Genomic DNA, 19025 nt, shown 5'->3' on the forward strand with positions numbered 1-19025 from the left:
CATGTGCTGTACTGCACTGCAGACTGTGGTTCAGTGAACCGTTCATCACGGGAGTTTGGAAACGGCACAGTGTACATGTATTGGTTCTCCGTAAAATGTCGCCCTAAAAAAGTCTTTCGTGTCTAGCTGCACTCCTAACCCTCGTTCAGAAAATATGTGGGATAAAATAAGTGCTTACTTTGTTCAAAAGGTCCGACACTTCTTCGCCCTTTCGCTCCAGCTTGTCTTGGTTTCACTATGGTGTCTCTCTGCCAACGACCGACCTTGCGGGCGGGGTCTTTCGTTTGCGTTCCTTCCTCAAAAGACAAAATACCAGACACCGCAACAACCTCTTTCTTATCCACTTTACATGGGAGTCAGTCGCGTCGTCAGCACCGCTGTCCGAGTAGAGCCCGCGTCGCCCACGCAGGCCGTTGAACAGCAGCTCGCGCCCGCTCCTCGTACGTTCGTCTCGCAACGCTTGGTGGCGTTCTTTTCGTCAGTTTCAACACGTTTCTAACCAGTTTTACTTTATTTCTACTGAAGTGATAATTCTGGATTGGGATGACACTCTCCTGCCCAACACACACTTGTCCGAGCTGGGTTTCTTCTCCGAAGACGAGGCCTTCGAAGTCCCCGAGGAATGCGTGCCTGTACTCGACGAGCTCGCTCAGGAGGTAGAAACCTTTCTCAACGCGTGTCTCAAGCTCGGCACGTGCTACATTGTCACCAACGGCTTGGCTGGCTGGGTCGAGCGCTCGTGCGAGCGCTTCCTGCCCAACGTCATGCCGTTACTGGAGCAGATGACCATCATTTCGGCCCGCTCCAACTTTGAGTGTGTGTACCCAGACCGTCCCATCGAGTGGAAGATTGCAGTGTACCGTGACCTGCTAGCGAAGCGTGGCTTCATGCAGAAACCGCCCGTGGAGACCCACGGCGTGTACGTTCAGCAACTGCAGCGAGAACCGCAGCAGGTAATCGCTCTTGGTGACTCGCAGGTAGACCGCTGTGCCATCCAGTATGTGGCGCGACGCACGCCCAATACCCAGCTGAAGTCAATTAAGCTGCTCGACAACCCGAGCATGACGCAGCTGCAGAAGCAGCTGAATTTGCTCGGCGTCTTCCTCGTACAACTCAGCGGCCATGACGAAACGTTGGACTTGGAGCTGTCCAACGAGATGCTGCAGTGATCAACAAGCGAACACTCTTGCGTGCAAGTCAAGCCAGTTAGCAACGCTATCCATATCTATATATCTAAAGGATCCACAAAAGTCGATAGTTTGGAAAAGTCGAGCAGCAATGTAGTAGTCCATTTATTCTTTTGGAACGTAGAAAACAAACAACGTAGAATACAATCGCAATATTTATCCCGTGCCCGTTATGTCTTTTAAGTGGCTTTTACTCATTCAGTTGCCGCCACAGTTTTACGTGTAACGTTGTTCATCTCAGCGAGAACTTCGCTTCTCGCCGAGAAGACTGCAAAAACAAACTCCCAGCACCGGCGACATAAGTACGTCGTCTGGTTGCGTGTGCCTGCAAATTGCAATTGAACAAGGCAGTTGCTATTCAACCCGACTGGTGTGGAAGAGACAGCCCGACAGCACCCGATCAATGCCAGACCATGCCCGACACAAAATAAGTCAGTTGAGCAATCAAGCGATGTGAAGACTTTGTGGTTTAAGCGTGCAAGTACGACCGGCATCATGTCATGAGCATGAGAAACTTTATTCAGTAGAGCTCAGTGGGACTGGTAAGTGCAGAATCAATATCAACTTGTTGAAAGGGTTAGCTATAGACACATATATATGTATCTGTAGCGCAGATACTGTAACTCCTTCCTACTCAGCATGCACAGACCTTGGGCTCTAGCGAATACCTCAAACGCTAGCAGAACATACATACCACAATTGTATGAATCTACTTGTACCCCTAGATCGCCCATGTAGTGGTGTACTCGGTATTTCCTTGGTGCGTAGTTTGGCAGTTGCATTGCCAGCTTTCCTGCGACCGCTCGGACTCTAACGACATAGCTCGAGCTCATTGGGTCATAGATGCACACATCATTCAGATTTAAGTTCACCATTACGCAGCACCAATGCGTGTTGCTGCAGCATATAGGGATCAGAATTTTCTCGTTCGTCTTGCCCGCGAAAATTGTAGCGAAGGCTCTGGTATTGACAGGACTACTTTCATTATCAATGGAACCGATAACACCTGGATCCACAATGACGACATCATTTCGTTCTCCAAACAGCTTGGACATGACGATATTCATGGTATCGTCGCTTAGCTGTTTTTTTCGACGAGATCTAGAATTTCTGCCTGTTTGTCAAACATAACGTTTAGTTAGAAAGTGTTGTAGTGATGGCATGATTTCGTCGACGTACCTTTGCAGACAAAAGCGGGATTGACTGCATCTTTGACAGCATATCCGTCTGTAGCACCACTTGAAACGCAGCAGGCATTGGGAGTGTGAAGTCAATGGTTTCGACCCACTTCACAGCCTTCTCGACCTGTTTTACCACCTTTATTGCCATGTGCCACCTATTCATGATCCCAATTGTACTCGTTGAGTACGCACCAAAGCCTGAAATATCCAGCGCCACGGCACTTTCTGCTAGGCCTTTGTGCTTCGACTGCAGAGCCGAAACCTTTTTCCTGCAAATGGCAATTTGTTCAAGGCGCAATATCCGCGTGATCGACTCTGCTGGTATCAAAGCGATTGTGGGTGGCAAGCTCGATATTGTTCGTGCTGTAGGTGTCTTGAACTTGAAGCCATACTCCACCATTTTGAACTTGTTCACAACTGCAGCTGACGATATGTATGTTGCATCCGAAGACAGCGCTGCATCCACGGACGCCAAGCTTAAATTCGAAGCGTACAGCTCTGAGTCTTCTTGAGCTACAATGACAGTTTTTTTACGAGCTGCCTTCTTTGATCTGGCTGTCTGTCTTGGTCGTCCTCGCGATCTTGGAGGACTCGCTATCACAAATGGCGTGTCTTCCGTTGCTGGTGGTAGTGTGCTTAATTCAACGTCCCCGACTGTATCCAATTCTTCCCCGACTGTATCCAATTCTTCCCCGACTGGATCCAATTCTTCCCCGACTGGACCTGATATGCCCCCGACTGGCCCGATAAATCTGCAACCTGTGTTGTTTCGACGGAGCTGCAGCTTGTGGCATGGTCAGACTCAGAGGCAGTTGGGGATACATGACTCACATTTGCTGTATCCGCATGACGAGTAAGCAGTTCTGCCGACACGTGGTGAGTCGGCCGTGCAGTCGGATCGTGACCAGTAAGTAGTGGCGGCGACAGCGCATCATCGCGCGAGTTGCTAGTCGAACCGTGACGCTCAGATTCAGCTGGTGGTAAAATTGGCACACCGGGATCCTCGAATTTGCCTCTCTTGAACCGCCCAGTCACACTTTGAAGATACTGCATCGCTTCTTTATACAGCGTCATGCCGAGTCCCGCCACGGTGTCACAAATTTGGGATGCAAATTGCAGTGCTTCACGATATTTGCGGCTCGAGTCCCACGGCCTCGCCTGTGAGGATATCACATTTTTTACCTCAAAATACTTTGGCTCCGCTGTGTCAGCGACTACACTTGAATTTTCAATCGCCGCACGCTCCATCACCCGAACCAGCACCGCTCGCAGCGGGTGTTGGGGGCATAGAATCGCTGCTGTCGCTCTCGTCGATCTCGCGCACGACAGCCCCAGTTAGCGGCCTCTTCTGGACGGCTCGGACGCGGAGATCCATTTCCCCCTCCTGCAGCCTTACGATCGCTACGCTGTTCGAAATTTAGTGGCTGTCAGGCTGAATGGTATACATGGTACACACTGTATACATCGTACGGATGGGAGCGCGTCAAAAATTTGTAGGGGAAGGTTAACTCAGTCGGTCAATATACATGTAGTCACTCTCATTGAACAATACTGGGCGACCCGGATCCCGACACTTGATGACCCGGAGTACGAACAGTGCTCCGACTCGGAGTCCGAGAGATCAGCACGATGGGGAAGCTCTGGATCTAATAAGCGAGTCGCACTGCTTGTGCTTGAAGCTGCCAGGGCCAGGAGTATACGATCGCCGGAGAAGGTGCCATTGCCAGCGCTTCAAAATGCAGCAAGATGCAGGAACCAGGACGACACCGAACATGAGTGGGACAATTACCACCACCAGCTTCGTCGACGAAGGCACCGTGGGAAACAACTTAAAGAGCCATTACCGCAGCTAGCGTATGTGTATTTGCCGCCGGTATTCCCATGCTACGAGGACTTCGAGACTCGACGGCGTGGATACAGTAGACGACGAAACTATGATACCAGTGAAAGTGACGAGAACAGCAGCTGTTCCAACTCTAGCAATGAACACGATGCTACATGTATTCCACTCCCATTGAAGCTGTCTATGCGGAGCCAACGCATGCGGTCGCTTGCTGCGATGTCGAAGCTGCAGCATGACGCCGCCACCACGATCCAGGTGCTCAACGCTCAAAAGCGGTTGTGATGGTTGTTGCTTACATTTTGCCACTGTCATGCATCTGTTTTAAACGTTAGAGGGAATTTCGTTTCTATCGGCGGCGACGAATTAATCAGAATTGCCGAAATCAACGACTTATAAAACAAGCACAGGACTTCCTGGACGTTTTTCTGCGTCAGGAGACGGCCAGCCTCGTGCCTGTGTGTTTGCTCGAGGCCCTACGTGAGACACGCGTCCAGGTAGGCTGGACGCTCACATCGGCACTATTGGTCATAGCGATTCAACGTAGTTTTCTTCGTCTGTACTTACAGGAGACGGCGATAACCAGACGCAGAGAAGACCTCGCAGCCTCGCTGACCGGGGACGTGTATGTGTCGCTTGTCAACGAGAGTATCCGCGATGTTTTCCACGACGTACTTCAGGCCATGGTCAAGTCTTATCGAGCGCAACAAATTGATCTTTCTCGAGCGGCGATCCCAACGACTGTCGCTGTGGCTACGGACATTCTCAGCGACTGGACCAAGGAGCTTGTAGCAGAGTTGCTTTCAGAAGGTAATGCATTAGGCTTTTGTTCTAGAAAAATGCGCTTACCCATACAACCCTCGTTTGTGCAGCTCTTGTCGAAGTAACGTCTGCGTACATATTGCGACAGCAACATGAAGTTGTCTGGGAAAACTTTCTACAGGATGAGCTTCAGTCGGTGGCAAATGAAGCAATTATTGTGACACGGCAAAACCTTTTACCATGGAAATAATTAGAAGTACAAAATTCACAATTGGTCCCTCCTTTTAGTGCCATTTGCCATCCAATCAAATCACTTAAACAAACAAGACCATTCGTCAGTAGCATCACCATGTCGATGCCCTTTGTGTCTAGCCTGCGCACCTCTCTGGGCGCCACCGGCAGCAATGCAATGGTATCTTCTGCCCCTGCATCTACTGCCGGCAAGTCGGCTATGATGTCCATGTTTTCGGACCTGGATTTGGCACTGGACGCCAGTGGCGCCGTTGTTTCCAATGCCAACGGAGGACGCTCCGCCGCCAAGGACTTGCTGGCTTCCAAAAACGCCGAAAAGCAGGCAGAAGCTGAACTTGCGGCCGCACATGAGTTCAAGAAGCAACAACAAAAGCAACAACAGATACAAAAGAAGGAGAAACCCGTGACGGCGTTGGGCCAGGCCATCGATCTCTTCGACAAAGAGATGGACGAACGCGACTCGTTCATGTCTCGAAACACTAAGCGACGACAAAAAGGCAGCAAGAAAACACGAGGAGGAACCTCCACGCCTTCGCGTGGCCGTCGTCAGCGCCACGACAAGTACAAACGCGTCTAAAATTCTATTTTGCCATTAAACAGAATTTTGACTTGCTTTTCGTATTCTAATTTATGGACACTGCTGTAACATTAGCAATTTTCAGGAGGGAATGACACTGATCAAAGGTGAAGGCGCCACTTTGTTCATTAGACGAGACCGGAGACTTCCACATTCATTGGTGGGACCTCCCAAGTTGCGGTCGAAAAAGCCAACGACACCGGAGCAGAGTCGTTCACTACAGGGCTGAACACGATGGTCCGTCACGTGCCCGATAACAAACAAGTCATCTTGATACACTTTGAACCAATGTAGTTTACGTAATACGAGGTATTCGGCGCCACTTTCGTCCTCCATTTTCAACAACCCAAACAGCTTCGGCTTTGTAGAACAATTCCCCGTCCTCCCAATGGTAACCTGCAAGTTTAGGCATCTTGTTGCGTACGCCAAGCGCAGTGTCGACGCAACATGGCGCCCAGAGCATGCCCCACGTCCCAAACTTCCAGCGCACATAGGTGACTGCGCGTACAATCCGCACACACATGATGAACCCGACAAGTGTAGCAGCGATGACGCTGTAGCCAACTAAACCCCACACGTAGTAAGAAACAGCACGTGCAGTCGTGCCAGTACAGTTTAAATCCGATCGATTCAGCGAGGTGAGAGCATAGGATTGTCCGAGTGCACTCAATATTTCTCCGAGTAGTGAGGACTCGTAGCTAAAAATTTGACGCTTGATAAAAAGTCGAGAGGGTTCTCGGTGTGTTTTCTACAAATTCAAATAAGAGGAGAAGTATGCCGGACAAGTTGTATCCGAGTGACACATACTGAATCCAAGTGAAAGATCCATCTGTTCCTGCGAGCAAGAACAAGTCGCTCATAAGTCCTTCGAGTAAGAAATATAGCAGCACCACTCGATGATAATTAGACGCGCCATGCGCCGAAAGACGAAGACTTTCGTGAACAAAAATCGTCGCTGCCTTTCGATTCAAAGTCACTTCCATATGGTCACATTTGTCCCCGTAGCGTTTGCACGCAATGTAGCTGCGACGAAGAATAAGGCCGCGAAAAACGATCCAAACGGCACCAATAACGCTGTAATAGAGCGACCACCTGTACATATCACTACCAGGATCCGTTGCTAGTGCTTCGCCATTGATATCATAGGTACCAAGTCCAGCAACATAGGTGTACGCAGTTTGATCCGTGGTACAGTAGGTACAGACAAGTTCGTCGTAAAAAGAATAGTATCCGATACTTCCGTGATAGAGGAATAATTCAACGGGAAAGCTGATGTCCATACAGCTCCCAGGTGACGAATTGAACGAATCGACCTCTTGTGTTGCTATTAAATAATTTCCATGACTATTATATTGTGGGACCACGAAATGACAGAGCTGACCTTGGTCGAGTGGGTGATAATGTGAAGCTTCGACATTCCACCACACATAATAGCCAACGTGAAAGCCCTTCATTGGGCATTTTTCCATCAAGTCGTCCGTCGTTGACTTTCTTCCTGTTGAAGCCAGCAAACTCTCCGGGATCTTGTGCGGTGTTGCAAATTTTAAGTAGCTGCGAATCTGCAGTGTAAACGGAAACATGCCAATGAACAGCCATGCCAGCAGCAGCTTCCGATGAGCTGTAAGCATATTGGGGTTTCGCGTTCGGTCTGTCATCTCCCCTGGAGATCCTTGCGGCAAGGTAATCACCTTTCCCAGCTTCATGGTTGATACTACATACTTAAAGGGGAAACAGCGAGGAACTGTGCCGTTCATGAAACGGATAGTCGACCTATTTGTAGTCAGTTCTGACCTTACATCGAAACGTTTTTAGGATTTTATCACAGAACAACATACTATTTACAAAAAACAAGTATCTTACTACATTTTACAATAGCTTTATTGCGCAGCGCAGTTCCTACCGGCATTGCACGTTACGAAGTGAGAACGAGATGTGTTTTTTAGAAATTTCTAACTATTTATTAAAATAAGTTTTTTTGGGGGGGGGATGATAATCTGGTTACGCAGCCCTGACAGTGGCACAGATTATTACCGGTATTGCACCTTACGAAGTGAGAGCGAGTACGAATTATAGGAATTTCTAACGATTGATTAAAATCTTTTTTTGGGGGGGGGGGTATGATGGTTTGGTGCGCACCCTGACAGCGGCACGAATCATTATACACAAGCCATGGCGCTTTAGACTTCAGGGTGCATCTTGTCCCAGTACTTCTTGTACTTCATCCAAAACAAATACATTGGGTCTTCTGCCAGCTGGCTCATTGACATTGTCTTGAGCTTTTCCTTAATGTGCCACTGGTTGAAAGCCTGCCCCGGGTCAATTTCTCTTCAGAGGCTAAACGTTTGAATACCGCCTTATTTTTATCTTTCATCCACTTGTGAAAGTCCGCAGCGCCGCAATTTCTTCGTCTACAGTCATAGATGAGAACGACTTGGACTTGGTAAGCTTCGCAGCACCGAGAGCTGCATCGTCCACCAAGTCTGAGACCGAGTTGTCGAGTTTGGCCCGTTCTTCACCCTCCGAGTTCCCGTTATCGATTGGCTTGTGGGACCTCAGCATTCGATTCACATCGCTAGCGACAGCATCGACCTGGTGAGATGGAAGCTTGGAAATGACCTCAGCTGGCAACTGAGCGTTGCAACTTGAAAGAAGATACACCGCAGTGACTAGCACGATGTGAGGTACACGCATGGTCTAAACAAAGGCGACCGGTTGAGGCTCTTGGGTTAAATTGCAGAATAAAACTGAAGAAAGCACATACGTGTCGTCGATGGTTTAGCTTCGTATTTGCTGATGACCAATCAATGAAAACCTCGAACGGGATGCACAGAATATTAATAAGCTGACAACAGCGAAGGTGCCGTGAATTTGTACACAAATCAATCTTCGTACTACCTTGTACTGTACAAATCATGCGCTAATATACGACAGTAGTTGTTTACCGGTATTAAAAATACATTATCTGTACTAGGCGTGGTTCAAATCATGCGCTAATATACGACAGTAGTTGTTTACCGGTATTAAAAATACAATACCTGTACTAGGCGTAAGGCTCAAATCATGCGCTAAATTAAGACAGTAGTTGTTTAGTGCTATCAGGTGGCGAGCAGCGTAAGCATACTAAGGTACCGGTCCATGTATTCTCCAGAGTATCTCATTACAGAAGTCCCCCTGAATAAGCGTAGCTTGCACCTCACACAGTGTGTGGCACCCCCCTTTATATCGGATCACGTAGATTGAAGGTACCTTGGACAAATCTCAAGATCGCTGTGATTTGTCTACATGTATAAAACTTATCAGACGGCCCTCTACGCGGGACTTCTGTATACAGCACATAATATTCAGACAAGTTGTATACAATGAAAACTTCGTACTTTATTTTTTGTCTAGCCCGGCAACGGATATTTTCTGGTGTGTAAAACAAGACAATATAAGCAAATGAAAGGTTTGTGAATCTCTCCCTGTCCACCTTTCATGTTATAAAATGAACCAGCCTGGAGAGAAGGCATACAGGGGATTGTGGCGCGAGCTTCGTGCAGCAGGATGGAAGCCACACAAAGCGACCGGGCTGAGTAGGCATTGCGCATACGTAAAGCCTGGTGTTAAATGCCGTCCGCAGAGGTTTACGGCAGGGTGAAGACTTTTTTCTTGGTGAGTGCTATGGCGAGATGATGGTTATTTTGTGTACCTATGAGATTTCTTCGCTAGGCAAAGAAGCCCTTTTGGCGTACAGGTGATTCTTCAGCTATAGGATATCATAATCCTACCAAACAACTCAGTTAAGCCGGACCCTCACAGGAAACCTTGCCTCGTATGCTGCTGTGGGCGCTCAACCACCCCATTCACCACCTGTTGAGCTCCTGTCGAGCGACCTACAGCTTGTGCTGTAAGTCGGTCAGCGACCAGCCATGCTAGCACTTAAAAGCACACGAGGCTTAATACGCAAAAGTGAATGTGACATTAGATTTAGTCTTCGACATACGACCTCGTATCCACCTCTCAGTCCTCTTCGCGCTCTCGAAACCAACCTGCAACCTCGACTAATGTTCCGATCCCCGGATCCGTCGCAGCTGCCGACGTCCTTACACTTGGCTAAGGATCAGCCAATCACACCCCGTTCAGCAGTGTTGGCAAAGTCCTTGGGATTTGGACGGACGGATTAAGTCCGTCCAGGCCGATTGGCCGAAGCCTGTGGCGGAAGGACTTTACTGATTACATCTTAAATGTAGCATTTTACTTAAATAACAACGAATTGGATAAATTAGCTCAGCTTTAGCCGATGGAGACCCGAGCAGCAGCCGACAGAAGGGCAAGCAGCCAAGCCGGAGCAGCAACTCGTACACAGTCACGTCCGACAGAAGGCCAAGCAGCAGCAGCAGCTCGTACTCCGCCACGACCGACACAAGGTCATGCAGCGGCAGAGCTAGCGCTCATCCACGACCTACCGAGACCGGAGTAGTAGCATCTCGTACACAGTCACGTCCGACAGAAGGCCAAGCAGCAACAGCAGCAGCTCGCGCCCATCCGACGGAGACCAGAGCAACGCTGCGGCTTACGCAGGATATCTACCAGGATCCTTTTCGTTTACCTATCAGGTGCAGCAGCCACAGCATCAGGCATGCTGGCGGCAACAGCGTGGTTAGCGCCGACGTCGACATCAGGTACGCAGTCGACGGAATCTAGAGGCCAGCACCGACGTGAAAGTCTGACCGAGAGCAGTAGCAATACCAATTGGAAGAATTCAGACTGTACATTACGTACGCTTGAAGGCCAAGCTGGATATTACTTTGAGTACCTGGTACTATGGCAATTTCAATCAAATAGCTCCGTAAGTGTTGATTTCCGACCACGAAATCCCCCGAGTATTAGCGCTTCTTGTGGGAAGTTTCGGTCATTATGGACAGTAAATTCGTGCTTGATCGGGGAAGGGATATTTTCCAGTTCATTCTCGTCCTCCGAATCATCTTCACGTTGTTCTCTTAACATTCTCAGCTCAGGACCAGCTTCGTTTTCTGTGTAGCCCGCATCAATTTCTTCATCCTCAAACACCTCGTCGAAAAACTCCCCCCACATCGTCAAAGTAGCTGTTCCATCAGCACCGTCACCCGGATCGTCATCGTCACTGTCATGGTCTGCATTCGATAACCCCTGTTGATGGGGTGAAGGTTCAAACAGGTTAGATCTGCTCGTAGCATCCATTATAATTTCTCTCTCAATGGGAGAAATAAGAAGCTTTTTCCTTGGATCCCCGGAATCAATCTTTTTAGACCGATTGCGAACATGCTTGGCAATGATGTGATAATCGAGGACTTTAGTTGGAGCCATACGATTGCGCTTTGCAGTGTGAATTACGCCAAGCTCACTAAAAAGACGCTCGCATGTGGCAGTATTTACTGCAATAGAGAGAACCCTCATGGCGAGTGTTGGAAGCTGGCTCTTGGGACGTTCCGTCGCAACGCACTCCCAGTACTCCCATGGTACATTGGGAAACTCGCTAGGCTTCGTTCGGGTAAAGCGACCTTTCATCCAGGCCAGCATATCACGTCGTATCTCGCAAATATCCTCAGTAGCAAACAGTCGCCGGAAATAGTAAACAGCAATCTTGCACAACGTGCCGGTTCCCGATACAGCGGTCTCAGGTAACTCTCGGGCGATCTCGGCGTACACTGGATGTAGTGCAAAGCCAAGCATAAACAGGGGCTGCTCACACTGCGCCCAACGATGCTCAACGCACTCAACTAGTTTGTTACGACGGACAAGATGTTGCTGGAAACCCTCATAAATTTCCCGAAATGATTGCACGACATCTCCCAGGGTATTCTCATCTCGCTGAAGACGAAACGATGCGTAAGATATTGGCGCGATAACGGCTTCTGCTTCTTTTAGCTCTTCCCAAAATAGAGACTCACCAAAAACACGCAGCTGACTTGGAAAGTCACTATTGGTTTTGTATTGGCGGTACAGAGCTGATTGAACGCGAAGCAAAGATGCCAAGCATCCTTGCATAGAGTTCCACCTTGTTTCGCATAGCGTTCGTAGCCCCAAAGATCTCCCGTAAAACTTTTTCATGATTTTTTGAGCACGTGGTAGCCACTTCGAAGATGACGCGTTCAAAATGTTGACGGCCGTTGCAGCCTTGGATGCAATACCATTAAAATTCGATTTTAGTACTGCTTTTACGAGGTTGTTGACGTCATGCGCAAAACAAAACAAGAAAACAACCTGCGGCCACCGAATGGCCAGAATCCGGCGAGCACGTCCACACTGTCCTGCATTATCCGTCGCCATTGCTCCAACACACCACCCTTCTAGTTGGGCTCGCTCCAGTAATTGCTCAAGTTGTTTGGCAATAGCTATGCCATGATGCTCGTCCCCAGCTGGTAAGAGTGCGTAGGTAAGCAGTATTCCAAAGAGAGAGAGTTGACAGCCCAGTAGGTGTTCCTTGGAGATATTTTGCCAAACATCCGAGAGCAGATTAACCCAACCGTTTGTAGCCTTCACCATTGCCCTCAAAGCTTCCGTGTCCGTCGTGCTGCAACGGCTTGCATGTTCTTTAAGGATGCGACCACTCAACGTTCGTCGAGAAGGAATAACGTCTGAAATGCCAGGACACAGAAGCTCCAGGAACCGCAGAACGGACGCCTGCTCAATAAATCTGTCTGGGAGATGGTTGTCGGCGTGAAGCTCGATGAGATAACACTCAATTTGTCTGATCTCACTCTTTGAAAACCTCCGCTTTTCTTTCTTCGTCTTCTTCACGATTAGGTTGTACGCGTTGACTGCCGGCGAAGGGCGCTTCTCGAGTATCAGTGAGCGGCGAGCATGAGCTGGACGTGCCGTTCGTGAACCAGCATGACGTGAAGGTATGCCAGCGTACTGGGATCTTGTTTGTGAAGCAACTGGTGGAGGAGTAGTTGGTAAAACTTCTGAGGTAGTACCTACACCAGGGTCACTCTTTGTACTACATCTGGCGTTGCCACAACAGTCAGCGACGCCAATGGCTCCACACATAGTTGAGCCGCCTTGTAATATGTGCATTTGGCGAGATGGCTTTGGTAGTTTCGCACTCTACCGATTATCGGCTTTGGCGGGGTAGTGGTCACCTCATTCTGGAACGCAGCCCTGCAAAACTTGCATTCGCGATAGCTATAACCTCCTTTTGCTGTCCCCAATTCAGGAAGCCGTTTAAAATGCTTGCTTTCTTGTCTCTCAGGACGTCCTCCAGCGTCTCCCATACTGAAAAGTGTATGCTCAAGGGTGTAACCTTGTGAACACACAGCTGGTGCTTGGCCCCCCGTTGGTCGTAGCGGCGGACTTGCTACTCCTGCTGCTTAGCCTCTCGTCGGACGTGGCCGATTACGAGTTACTACCGCTCCGGTTTTCGTCGGACACGCACTAGCTGTTGCTGCTGCTTGGTCTCCTGCCAGACGTTGCCGCTTACGAGCTGCTGATACTCCGGTTTCGGTCGGTAAGGGACAGGCACTAGCTGCTGCTGCTCAGGCCTCTGTCGACACACACGAGCTGCTGCTGATCCCGTCTCGGTTGGTCGTGGACTGGCACTAGCTGCTGCTGCTCAGATGTCCGTCGGCCGTAGCTGCAGACTTGCTGTATCTTCTCCTTGGTCTTCTGTTGAGCGTGGCCGTTGACGAGCTGCTGCTGCTCCGGCCTTGGTCGGTCGGGGGCGGGCGCTAGCTGCTGCTGCTGAAGTCTCCGTCGGACGCGCACGAGCTGCTACTTCTTGGCCTCCCGTCGCGGGCTTGCTGGCTTGTGGGCAGAATCTAGTCTGGGCAGCCATGGCCCGGCCATGGCCTAAGGGCCGAATCCCCTTGGCAGAACTAGGTTTAGGCCAGTTTTTGGCAGGCCGGTTAAGTCCCTACTGCCAACACTGCGTTCAGTGAACGGTTCACCCCGGTACTTCAGCACGCCCCCTCGTCGATCGGTGCGACCCTTCATGTCCACGTTCGCTAGCTTAGCTCAGCCCCACAAACATTATCAGCTTAATCAGCCTCGGACCCGGAAGCACCTTGGTTAGCAAGTCAGCAGGCACATGCTCACTTTCACAGTATTCAGCTTTCATCACGCCACGCTTGGTGTGACGCACGACAAACTTGATCCTGACGTCGATGCGCTTGGCCTTCAACGACGCCTTCTCGCCGTCCCGCTGCTTCAACGCGGCCTGGTTATCGACCTTCAGCAATATATTGACTCCACGACCGCAACACCCAGCTCCTTGAGCAGTTCTCGGATCCCCAGCAGCTTCTGTTCCATGACCGAGGCGGCCGTATACTCAGCCTCCATCGTCGATAATGGCACGTCGCCTTGTTTCTGCACACCCAACCGATCGCCATTCCACGCATGGTGATGAACCCCCCGGTCACTGACCGTCGGTTATCCTTGTCTGCAGCAAAAACAGCGTCGCTGTACGCCACCACTTGCAGTGGCTTGTGCAACTCGCTCTTGCCATACATCCGCAGACGCAGTACTCTCTTCGCCAGCTTCCAATCTGTGACCGTCAGCTGTGCGTCCTTCTAGACACCTTATACACTGCAAACGCTATGTCTGGGCTTGTGCACCGCGCCAGCCACGGCAAACTACCGACCTGCGATTGGAACTTTGACACAGTGATCGTGTCGTAGCTACCGGTCACGGGGAGTAGCTCACCTGTACCCATCGCACTCTGGTTCCATCCATCACCAATCGGAGCCTTCCCTTCATGAGCCAGCTTCATACCGGGCTCCCTGAGCAGATCAGTGATATTGACCTCCTGCTCCACCTCGTAGCTGCACTCATCATTATAGCCTACTCGCATGTCCAGGAACTTTTGCGCACGACCCAGGTCCTTCACAGAAAGCGACGCCAGCTCTCCGAAAAACGCATCGACGACTTCCTGCTCGGTTCCGGTGACCAGCAGGTCGTCCACGTACACTCCGACCACCAACAACACGCCGTACTTGGATTTGAAATAGACACACAAATCCACTAAACGCTGCACGAAAACGATCTCCACCTATTTCTTATGAAGTAATTTGCTCCAGAGCCTGCCAGCCTGTTTAAGGCCGTATAGTGCCTTGTGTAGCTCCAACGCGAGCTCGTCCGCACTGGAAACTCCCAGCTCCATCATGATCTCCTCTGAGACGATCATGCCCTGTGGATTGCGTTGAAGGATCTCGAGTTCAGCCTCCTTGTCGGCCCGTGTGTAAGTGCTAGACAAGTCGCCATGCTTCGCAGGCACACGCCACTTCCGAGCCAGTACGAAGATCGTCTTCACGCTCTTCATCTCGATGACGGCCGTAAACGTGATCCCGTAGCTCACACCGAGCTCCTGCTCATTAGCGCACGCCACCACGCGTGCCTCGAGTCTTTCGATCAGTCCCTCGGCGTCGCGTTTGGCCTTATAGACCTTCGTATGCAGTGCACGCACATCACGACGCAATCTCACTGTCCTCCAACCCCGTTGGCCTCCAGCGCCGCGAGCTCCTCGGACATAGCATTAAGTTATTTCTCCTTGATTCGGCTGCTCACGTCTTCTCTGTAGTTCTCTGGGTCTACGTAGACGACGTTATTCACAATGTTGCTTCCAGCCTCCTCCTGCTCTGCGGACTCGTCCGCGTTACCAGCAGCATTCTGGCCCACCGACCTCGTCACTAGTCACTCCCGCGACCAAGCCGTTTCGCTTTAGTCCTATTACTGCGCTTCTTTCCGGTTTTGTCACGACCATTCTCATCCCCGTGCCAGCGTTGCCGTTCGCTTCGCATTGCAGTCTGCACCAATAGGCGACACACCTGCACTAGAGTGCTACTCCTCGGCTGAATCCTCGCGCAACTATTAGCGCCAAAAAGTGCTCGTTCTGCGTCTTGGCAAGAGTTATAATGTTCTTAACATTATGTGTGGTGATGACCACCTTGTCCTTTGGTAAGCACACCCGGTAGCCCTTGGTTTCCTTGCCAACGACAATAATCATGTCCTGTTGAGCTTTATGCGAGCAGTTCTTGTTGCGTGGGTCCCTGTGCACCGTGCACAGGGGCCCGAAGAACGCTATCTCACCCAGCTGTGGAGATTTCTTCGCTAACACTTTCATCGGAGACACATGCCCCGGTTTGGAATTCGAGGGCGACCTGTTCAGTATGTATGCGGCATACGGTACTGCATCCCCCCCCCAAACCTCAAAGGAAGCCCGCACGCGAAGATCATGCATCTAGCCATGTTCATGATCGTGCGGTGCCTCCTCTCAGCCTTGCCATTATTTGATTGGTTTCGCGCCTTGCTTTTTAGCTTCGATACCCCGGTGCGTTTGCAGAACGAACAACGTTCTGGCACGCAGCCCCCGAGTCCGTTTTCAAAACATGTATCTTGCAGTCAAAACATTTCTCAAAATAAACAAGGAAATGCTCGTACTGGTTCGCGGTCGCGTCCTTGGTACGCGCCACGAACACCCTGCAGTAGTTGCTTTTGTGATCGACGAAGTTGATCATATAGCGGCTGTTGCGTCGGTCCTTTGGAGTCATGGGACCCTTAAGGTCCGTGCAAATCACACCACCCACTCTATCAATTGGAGAGTGATCGCCACTGTCCTTTGGTGATTGCTTGTTCTAACTTTGCTTACCCTGTGCACATGTAAGGCAGTTCATGCGTCTCCGATCCGTCCGTTCGATCATCGAACTCGGATCCCGCGCTAGACGCATCATAGTTAAGATGCCCAGTCTCTTGTGGAACTCGACTAGAGATGTCTTTTGCACTGCACTGTACGCGTCGTCCGATGCGTCTGCCTCGCGGTCTAGTGTCGCCATGATCCCATCCGACACAGCCTCCTGCGTTTTGTCAACCTTGCCTCAAGCTACCAGCACGTTGCGCCCCAGTCCAACGTCAAAAAGGACCACGCCTCCGTACCACACATTGATCATCACGGTACGCCAAGATGAAACCCTTTTCATCCAGCTTGCCGTATGAGACCAAGTTGTGAAGGATACCCGCCGCGTAGTACACATTGGCCAACTTGATGACCTTCGCAGCTCCCCACGCCGACACTCGCAGTGTCAGAGTGCACTTCTTAGTTACGTCTAACGGGTCACCGCTGGGTTGCAGACACACGTCGTCTACCGATTCAACCTCGTGCTTACCAGGTGCCTGCTCGACCCACTGTAAGCATCCACTCGTCCTTGTCTCCAGCCAGCCTTGTCCCGCAATGCAAGCCGGTGATACTGATATTTTACCGTGACCTCGATTACGCACTGGACAATCTGCTCGCAGATGCCCGATTTGTTTGCATTCGTGGCATCGTCGCGTCTCGTTGCTGCGTCGCTCACCCACGGTGGCGGCGAATTCTTTATCGAGGTTCTTGTTCCGCGTCGGTTCGAGTTCCCACGCCTGAGCAAAGTGGGCGAGCTCTTTAGCCTGCTGCAGGGAATCTTCCTTGTACTGCTTACGTTGGTCATCAGTACAGTGCGCAGGTAGAAGGATGCAGGTCGAAGGATGCGTACTGTACTATGTTGGTCAGTACTAGATAGTCCGCACTCCCTCCACACGCCTAAGAAACGGCTACCCGATACATGTAATGCGCTGTCCATCTCCTTGGGCGCCATGAACAATTTCATTGCTTGAACCGGGGTGATGTCTGCTTATAGTGCTTCCAGCAGCTTCTCCATCACATACTGTAGAGACGGTAATTGTCATCACCAGGCCTCAACCTGCTTGTGGTAATACTTCTCCTCTGTACCTTTTAACCCCTCTGTTACCGCAAAATGAGCCCGTGAACCACTAATTTTACGTCATAACTTACGGCGTAGCTTTTACCAGCGCGTTTGTATGGTGCTGTATCTTCCACTTGCCTATCCAAAACGATGGGAGGTATACGTTCTCAAAGGTTTTGACACGCTACGTCGTATATCATACGACGTAAAGGATGACCCAAACGACACGGACACCAACACTTACGACTTGTAAGAGTGAACATAAAAATTAAAACGGGAAGACGCAAGCGAATGCACACATAGAGCAGGGCTTTTCGATGACTGACATGCTAAAAGAGGAACAGACACAGAGCATATGGTAAAGGACGTCACATATATGAAGCAATGAACACACTCATCGTCAGGGGGGATAACTATGGAGGGCCTCCAGCTGGGATTAGTTGTCCTCATCGTCTGGCGTTCCTTCGCATTCACGGTTCGGCCTCCTCGTCAGCACCCTCATTGTCTTCGCGGAGAATCTCACGACGAGTCTTCTTGCGGACGCCGACGGTTTTGGGAGCGCGGCGCAGCACGACTCGCTTGCCAAGGTGTGCTGGGATCCTGTCACCGCACGCGAAGTCCTCGTGCCACACTTGGAAGCAAGTCTTGTCGCCACCTCTGCGCGCCTTGCCACACAGGTAGAACTTGGCGTCGCCGTTGGAGCAGTCCGGGCAGTAGTAGGTCGTCTGGAACGACTTTTTGAGCTCGCCTCGATACAGCAAGCACACCTTGCACGACCGCTGACGCCTCTTCTGGATGCCGCCCCTCACAGTCACCCAGTCGTTGAACTGCACGAGCGTGTGCCCGGAGAATGCAGGGCGCCGTCGCTTGCGTGCTGCTGGCGACGGAGTGGGGGCTGCCATGAAGTCTTCGTCCTTGAGCTGTAGCAGCTGCTTGTGCAGCATGCTCAACCACTCGTATCGCTTCATGGGCGTCTCGCCGGCGAGCCGACTGGCCTCTTTATGCGTGAGGTACGCGTTGACGAGCGCCAGGTCCAGTAGTCCGAGGAAAAGACTCTTATAATACTTCCGGAACCTGAAGGAGAGCTGGATGGAGGAGGACTGGAGGCGGAGCTGGTCATGCACGTCGACTCCTCCCATCCAGCGCTGGTAATCCGTCACCAACTTCGGGCACTTGAACATCGAAGTCCCGAGCCCCTTCAGGTTCCGCTGGATCCTGTCCTCTGCCATGGACACACCTGTCGCGAGGTAGTGGACCGGCTTCCGGTCCCACCAGAGGCACGAAACCATGGTCGGCACTGCCGTCGATCTTGCGAACTTGAAGGATCCACGCTCGATGCGCCTTGGTCGCGTCTTATGCTCCGCTACGATGTCGCGGTTGAAGCCCAGGCGGTTCGTCATGATCGTACCGATCACGTAGATTGACATAGAGAGAAGCTGGATGGCGAGGGCTACGGACGAATAGAAGCGGTCGATGACCACAACCCGGAAGCCACGATGCCCAGCTAGAACAGTGCTCAGGTTGCGGATGACTGCCGCA

The 19025-nt window shown here is 50.9% G+C and overlaps 5 protein-coding genes across 5 annotated transcripts; 3 read left to right on the forward strand and 2 right to left on the reverse strand.

The window, feature by feature from the left end:
- Nucleotides 1-307: 307 nt before the first annotated feature.
- PITG_06483 (uncharacterized protein) lies at nt 308-1355 on the forward strand (the record flags this gene model as incomplete). Its single annotated transcript, XM_002998545.1, has 2 exons — nt 308-440; nt 526-1355. 2 exons carry the CDS (start codon nt 350-352, stop codon nt 1167-1169), a joined length of 735 nt encoding a protein of 244 aa, XP_002998591.1.
- Nucleotides 1356-5319: 3964 nt separating this feature from the next.
- Nucleotides 5320-5799, forward strand: PITG_06484 (uncharacterized protein; the record flags this gene model as incomplete). The annotated part of the gene is made up of 1 exon (XM_002998546.1): nt 5320-5799. The coding sequence occupies one exon, from the start codon at nt 5320-5322 to the stop codon at nt 5797-5799; it is 480 nt and encodes a 159-aa protein (XP_002998592.1).
- Nucleotides 5800-8166: 2367 nt separating this feature from the next.
- Nucleotides 8167-8490, reverse strand: PITG_06485 (secreted RxLR effector peptide protein, putative; the record flags this gene model as incomplete). The annotated part of the gene is made up of 1 exon (XM_002998547.1): nt 8167-8490. One exon carries the CDS (start codon nt 8488-8490, stop codon nt 8167-8169), a length of 324 nt encoding a protein of 107 aa, XP_002998593.1.
- Nucleotides 8491-9405: 915 nt separating this feature from the next.
- PITG_06486 (uncharacterized protein) lies at nt 9406-10226 on the forward strand (the record flags this gene model as incomplete). The annotated part of the gene is made up of 2 exons (XM_002998548.1): nt 9406-9450; nt 10065-10226. The coding sequence occupies 2 exons, from the start codon at nt 9406-9408 to the stop codon at nt 10224-10226; spliced, it is 207 nt and encodes a 68-aa protein (XP_002998594.1).
- A 385-nt stretch (nt 10227-10611) lies between these two features.
- On the reverse strand, nt 10612-11805 carry PITG_06487 (uncharacterized protein; the record flags this gene model as incomplete). The annotated part of the gene is made up of 2 exons (XM_002998549.1): nt 10612-11209; nt 11261-11805. 2 exons carry the CDS (start codon nt 11803-11805, stop codon nt 10612-10614), a joined length of 1143 nt encoding a protein of 380 aa, XP_002998595.1.
- Between the last annotated feature and the right edge of the window lie 7220 nt (nt 11806-19025).

Source organism: Phytophthora infestans, genomic scaffold (genome assembly GCF_000142945.1).
Source record: "Phytophthora infestans T30-4 supercont1.8 genomic scaffold, whole genome shotgun sequence".
Lineage (NCBI taxonomy): Eukaryota > Oomycota > Peronosporomycetes > Peronosporales > Peronosporaceae > Phytophthora > Phytophthora infestans.